Source organism: Solanum dulcamara, chromosome 6, assembly GCF_947179165.1.
Source record: "Solanum dulcamara chromosome 6, daSolDulc1.2, whole genome shotgun sequence".
In the NCBI taxonomy this organism is placed as follows: Eukaryota; Viridiplantae; Streptophyta; class Magnoliopsida; order Solanales; family Solanaceae; genus Solanum; species Solanum dulcamara.
In genome coordinates, this window is record NC_077242.1 from 3,032,490 (window position 1) to 3,039,676 (window position 7,187).

General features: G+C 33.3%; 1 protein-coding gene across 3 annotated transcripts; it reads left to right on the forward strand.

Annotated features, from left to right (window-relative positions):
* The first annotated feature begins 339 nt into the window (after positions 1-339).
* LOC129893177 (probable beta-1,3-galactosyltransferase 14) lies at positions 340-6,491 on the forward strand. 3 transcript variants are annotated; one of them, XR_008767396.1, is made up of 8 exons: positions 346-963; positions 1,769-1,921; positions 2,003-2,085; positions 2,203-2,302; positions 3,651-3,764; positions 4,326-4,468; positions 5,082-5,268; positions 6,317-6,491. XR_008767396.1 is itself a non-coding variant. In XM_055968667.1 (7 exons), the coding sequence occupies exons 1-7, from the start codon at positions 596-598 to the stop codon at positions 5,171-5,173; spliced, it is 1,053 nt and encodes a 350-aa protein (XP_055824642.1). In that variant the 5' UTR covers positions 346-595; the 3' UTR covers positions 5,174-5,530. The 3 variants fall into 3 exon arrangements, 1 of the variants encoding a protein (XP_055824642.1); XR_008767397.1 differs by lacking the exon at positions 6,317-6,491 and having other exon boundaries at positions 340-963; positions 3,651-3,789; positions 5,082-5,530; XM_055968667.1 differs by lacking the exon at positions 6,317-6,491 and having other exon boundaries at positions 5,082-5,530.
* The last annotated feature ends 696 nt before the right edge of the window (positions 6,492-7,187 follow it).

The following is a 7,187-nucleotide window of genomic DNA, read 5'->3' on the forward strand; positions in this document are numbered from 1 at the left end:
AAGGTTCGCTAATAATAAGCTCTACTAGAGTTGCAATCGTCTAAAAATTTGGAAGGGTGCAGTGTCATTCTTGATGGGTACCCTATAATCTTATTGGTTATAGAACATATAACCGGCTTCTAAAACTTCATTGTGATCCGTTTACAATTGTTTCTCATCAAAGATCTTCTCTTCTATCTACTGTTTTTTAGCTCTTATTTGATCATAGATTTTCAAGTTAAAAATTTAAATTTTTAAATTTATGCATTTTACTTGAAAGATAATTAAAATTTTGATAACTTGAATATATTGAAAGAAAATTTGATAAAAAATTTATGACTAAACTACTTTTAGTAGATATATTTCAATATCTAGAAGGAAACGGTATCTAAACATACTACTTAATTTCTTAAAAAGAGGACAAAAATGAAGGAAATGAAATACACCTAACATTGCAATTTGCAAGAACTCATCAAATTCCATTACAGAGGTAAAATCTCAACTCCCCACACCAATTCGAAACGTTAAACTTTGCTCTTCTTCCCTTATAGCTTCCTTCTGAACCTTTCATCTTTCAATTTCTGTAAATTATGTGCTAATCTGTTCATAATTTGAAATGCCTTCATCTCCTAAATCTTTCAATGCTTGGCCATCTTCTTCTTCCTCCTCCGTCTACTCCCGCAGATCGACGGTCCTGATCCTCTGTTCCCTTATCGGTATAGCTGGGTTTATGTTCGGTTTTATTGCAATTTCGAAGCAGGGTTTGGGGTCAAATTGTAAATATGCTGAACCTCGATCTGTTTCTGTTGTATGGGATAAAACTGGTAGTAAAGTAAGTGAAGATACTGGTGGGTTTTCAGATGAAGGGCAAAAGCGGCATAAAGTTATGGGCTTTGTTGGGATCCAAACCGGGTTCGCTTCCACCGGTCGCCGCCGGTCCCTGCGGCAGACTTGGTTTCCCTCTGATCATCAAGGACTTCAAAGGTATTTACCTTTCTCTCCGTAAATTGTAATGCATTTGAAATAAAAACAAATTATTACTTAGTTTATCGATCTGCTTTTGGAAACAGTAAGTAACGTTTGCGTAAACTCTATTACACTGGTGGGATTACACTGGTTATGTTGTTGTTGTAGTTTATTGATCTGCTGTGAGATTTCATAAAACCTCATGGAATTACTGCAGACTTAGCTAAGAAAAAAGAACACAATGGAACTATGGAAGGGATAGGTGTGAGATTATCTTCATTTGGAAATTCCCATTATCTAATAGATATGCATTTATGAAACTTGGCATGAGGTGTTTGGAGTATTTACTATGTAGTCTTTCTTCTCGTAATCAAATTAGAAATCTAGTTTAGTTTAGTTGATTTTATGAATGCTGTATCAGTTTTTACTTTCTGGTAGCACTGTTCTTGTAGTTTTATATGCTTGTGTCATGGGGAATAAATTGCTGTGTATGACATGCGGTTAGAAGACATTTTCTTAATTTAGCATGCGTAAATTGAGTTGTTTATAAAACAATTTTATCATGCTCTTGTTGAATTGAACTGGAAGCTTCCTGCCATATAAATCCAAAAGGTGATGATACCTTTTCTGTCTCCTTTTGCGACAAAAACGAAATAGAAAAAAAAAACGGTTTTCCTTTTCTGCTAAGCACCTAGAACCAGATTTCCACAAATGAACTCAATTTTATTCCTTTATTTATTATGTTTATATGCAATTGTGCAGCCTTGTCTTTATGTGTTTCATGAATCTGTACTTTGCTAAACTGACTGAAATGAAATTGCAGGTTAGAAGAAGCTACTGGCTTGACTTTTAGATTTGTAATTGGTAGAACAAGTGATCAATCCAAAATGGCAGAGCTTAGGAAAGAGGTAGCACAATATGATGATTTTTTACTATTAGACATTGAAGAAAAGTACAGTAAGCTTCCATACAAAACGTTAGTTCTGGCTGCTCTCATGTAATAATTCATCATTTCCCCTTTTTTTTTAAACCTATACTTACTCAAGTTGTTTTGCAGCATAGCTTTTTTTAAAGCTGCCTATGCGCTTTATGACTCTGAATTTTATGTGAAAGCTGATGACGACATATATTTGCGGCCAGGTAACTAGAATGTTGAACCTTTTCTGTTCTTACTGTTCTTTACATGTGGTTCTTGTTATGCATTTACCATGTCCTATTATTTTGATGTACTTGAGTTGCTTTAATTTTCTATTACAGATCGCCTTTCACTGCTCTTGGCCAAAGAGCGCCCTCACTCACAAACATACCTTGGATGCATGAAAAAGGGTCCAGTTTTCACTGACCCCAAGCTCAAATGGTGAGTCTCATAATTTGCCTGCATGCCAATATATTCCCAATATAATGTTATCTAGTTTATTTGCTCTATACATGTAGAAACTTAGTCCTTCCATTTCTAGTTGAATGCCTCAGTATTATTTTGGAGGACCAACAAGATGAGATGAGAGTTGACTATGTTTTTCTTACAAGTAAGTAGTGTCAATCTTTATTAGGTGTCCGACCAAGCTACTACACAAACTCACATTACTTAATGCTACAACTTGACTCTTAAGCAGACCATGGTAGCGAATCTAAAAGATTGTAACAAATCCGTGCACCAAAAACAGAGAACTATATAAATGGATGAAGGAGGTGAAGACAAAACTAAGCGCACTATTAGCAATCTTGTTTAAGCTTAGGACTCCATGCCTTGCTTACAAGCGTTTAAGTGTAGACACTCAAGAGCTAAGCCAAGCATTACATCACCCATTGGCTCTATATGGAAAAGGATGGCACTAAACAACAAGCATAGCTGGCAAAGTGTAATATTAATGTTAAGTAACCAGTATGAATGATACTAACTAAACATATGAAATTAGAAATCTAGTAGAAGAAAACCAGTTGCTAAATCAATTTTAGAAATTTGAAAATGCATCTTTGCGATTGAATTAGAAATCTGAAATAGTTCTTGACCTTGATTCATAGTATTTTTACTTCATATATTTCACTTAATTGTTGATCTTCTAATTTATTGTCCATATAATTATTGTTTGAGTTTATAGTTATTTTCCCTTTCATTTAATGTATAGAACTTTTTTCATCTTCTTTTCATTTACGCGTTTCTTCACTAATGTCCAGGCATTAATTGTGCTTAGCACTGAGAGCCTCAGCAGATCTTGACACTTTTCGATGCATTTTTATCTTAAGAAACACTTACACTAATATAAGGCTCCAAAAGAAAATAGTAGCATACACCAATACACCATGTAGTCTCGTCTTGTATATTATTGGTTTTCTCGTTCAGAATTATGGTAAACAAGTATTGTCTCAAGGCAGATCTGGTGGAAACCTACGTAATGTGAAACTCCTCTGTATCTTCTCTGATTATTTTCTTTCTTCTGATAGTTGTATTGTACATATCCTTTGTAGCATTTATAGATTTGATATGAATCCCTGCTGAGGAATACAACATTACCAATTTCAAAAAAAATAAACAAACTTTGATATGAATCCCTTTATTCTGCAACATTGTCAGAGGACTTTTGACTCCCTCATATGCTTTCTATAGGTGAAAAATTATCATGTGAAGATCCTTCTTCATTATACTAAAAATTTCCATCCATTTTTAGCAAACATAATTAAATATAACCTCTCTGAAACTGATGCAGGTATGAACCACTTGGATATATGCTCGGGAAGGAGTATTTTCTCCATGCTTATGGTCCTATTTATGCTCTTTCTGCTGATGTTGTTATGAGTTTAGTTGCCCTCAGGAACAATAGGCAAGTTGGCTTTGTACAAAATTCTGTAATTCATCTATCCTGAAGTGCACACTATTACTCCATACATTTTTATTTTCAGAAAGTTAGTTGTAGGTCCTGTTTACTGCTGTTGGGTATATTACATCTGGGCAGACCTTTATTTTTCTCATCACATAAGAAGAAGAAGAACTAACAAACGCGGAGACTAAACTAACTTCTTTTCACTTTGTTAGGTCTTTATCTTATAATACGCGTTATCTTATAACACCCGCATAGTACTCTCTTATTTTATGTTTTTTCAAAACGTGTTGCATCTTCATCTATCATGCTATTATATTGAAAGACTTGCCATAGTTATATAAATTGTCTTCATCAATTAATTCTTCAATTTGAAATTCTTAATTGGTGTGAATAATAAATTTAGATAGCATAAGATCTTTGATATAAAAGTTGGATACATATTACACATCACACTGCTTTCAGTACCTTTTTCTCTATTTTAATTCAACCTTGTGTCTCTTCTTATTCCCAGTCAAAAGCATAATAGCTGATAAGTTATCTCCGTTGCTGTTAAATTTTCAGTTTCCGAATGTTTAGCAATGAGGATGTTACTATTGGTTCCTGGATGCTTGCAATGAATGTCAATCATGAGAATAATCGACAGCTATGTGAACCAGAGTGTACCCCTTCATCCATTGCTGTGTGGGACATTCCCAAGTGTTCAGGTCTGTTTTCTTGTTCTTTTGAAAATCAGTGCTTCACATATGTTCCCTTGGTGATTTTGTTCGGAGACAAATAGCCTACGAACTTTTGCTCTGATGCATATTGAATGATTATGAATTTGAACATACGGCATGGGGATAAATGACAAAAAAAATCTTTTGTTTTGATGCATGTTAGATCATGAATTTGAATATGCAACACTCTCTATGGAAGTTGCTAGTTTTGGCCATTTCCTTAAATGACACGTATTTTAGTAACACAATATTGGATTTATTACTATTTAGATATATATCATTGATAATTTTAGTCAGTCTCATTATATGACTCTGTTCCAAGGCTATTGAATCAGTTGGTTTATCATCTTGTTGCATCTTAACACTTGATTTCTTGATTTTGATCTGTCTGTGTAAATGTGAATCTCAGTTTTCTGAAAGAGCTGTACTTGATGATATCTTTAAGAGGCTCTTTTTGTATAATCCCTTTTAAAATCTTTTATAAGAGATACTCGCGCTTTTCATTTGGGCAATTAATTCATCACTGCACCAGCTTATTTCACTCGCAATACTTGTTCTTGCCAACATCTGATACCATTCTTGACTTAACTTTATCCTCTAGGGCTGTGTAACCCTGAGAAGAAAATGTTGGAACTTCATGCAAAAGATGCCTGCTCCAAGAGTCCTACTCTGCCATCAGATGAGGATGATTAGAGCTCATTGCTATCAAACACAGTAGGCTAGCAGATTGTTTACAGATTGATTCATTCCTGCTGGAAGTTGCCTCCGCTGAATGTCACGTGCATTTTGTAAGTTCACCTCCATTTTGTAAGTTACCCTGTTCAGCAATAGTTGAGGAATATATATTTTTTCCGGTTGTTGTTGCATTTAGAGATCAGAGTTTTGTAGCAGTAGGAGATTTATGGGAGTAGTTTGTAGGAGCAAGATATTACACAGTTGTAATTTTGAGGTCCTAGACCTGTTTGAGCACTGTGGAGGGAAAAGATAGTAGTAATATTTATCTATGAACAATCCAAAGATTTTTTAGAATTCATATGTAAATTATGATAATGATTGTTTCTCTAGCAAATCAGAATCATGAAAAGATATACATTTGCAAGGATACTTGAGCCGAGGGTCATTCGGAAACAACCTCTCTATCGTAGGGATAAGGTTTCCGTACACTCTACCCTCCTCATACCCCATCTACACTGAATATGTTGTTAAAATACATTTGCATGGATTTGGTAAAATTACAAAATGAACCTGTTTATCAACTCTGTAGAGTTTATCAAAATGAACCCATAACAATAAAAGGGGGAAATTGCAGCCCAGCCATCTAGTTTACAAAATATGTACACAATATAGATAGTATATACTTTACTAAATATACATATATTATGTATAGCTACTTATACACAACATATACAACCGAAGTGTATGTAGTATATATTTCGTCCATGGTCAAAGTGTACATCTACGGAAGTTTCCCTAGAGAAAATACAATATCTTCAATAATAAAACGTTGAAGTTTGAAATCATAGAGTTTACATATTAAATCTGTCTCTATTCGGTTATATTGGAAGAAAAATCATTCTTGTCCAAATTCAGGTATAAGAAAACTTGGCATAATGGTATATTGGTAAAATAAATTACGCACTCCGTGTTTACATCAAGTTGGTAGATATACATATAATAATAGGTATTTGTACATAGATTTTTAGTGCTTAGCCATATTTTATATAATATGTATTCTTACCTCATTAAATCACTTAACTAATATGATTTTATCATATTATAAGTGTTATTGCCAAAATTAATTTTTTTTATATATATTTTTGTTGTTTTCTTCTTTAGGGTGGTGAAGGAGGACCCCACTATATTAAGGAACAGCTTGTGTGTAGATCCTCTTTATATTTATGATTGTAGAGACTAGAGAGTATCCAAAGTCAATATTCACGAGACTATGGTCACCAGATTTATGGTTTATCCCATTTGTCAAATTTCACATGACCAATTCTTCCACAACATTCCTCTAAAATTTGCATTAAATTAGTGTGAAATATATGTATTAAGTAATTTGGTTAAGTGTTCACATCAAAATATATACTTGTATTTATTAGGTTGGTGTAACTAGTGGTGCAGGTAGAATTTCACTAAAAAGATCAAAATATAAAGAAATAATCATATGAAAATCTATGTAGATTCAACACATATTATATCTACGTAAAAAAGTAATTTTTATTTTGTATATATAGTATGATTTTTCGTCGAAAGGAATCCGAATGAACAAGTGCATCCTTAGTTTCGCCCTTAAAGCTTAGTGTAAAAACATATTATGAATAAAAAATGATTCTGAGTCGAGGTTAAGGGTGTGTTTGGTATGGATGAAAATACATATTTTTTCCCATGTTCGATTGGTCAAAAAAATTGAAAAATATTTTATTTAAGAAAACAAGTTCATTTAGGAAAATCTCTAATAAAAATTGGTAAAACAAGTTCTACTAGTGATATCTCATATTAATCTTGTTTATCGCATTCTTCAACACACTTTATCTTCACCCCGCCACCCCCTTCACCTCACTCCTACCTCCCATATTATTGCCGCCCCCCTTCACCTCACTCCTACCCCCCATATTATTTATGTAAATTATATATTAAACATTAAAAAAAATTATTTACTTTTTAAAATAAATATTTTTCATCAAAAATATTACTCTTCACAACA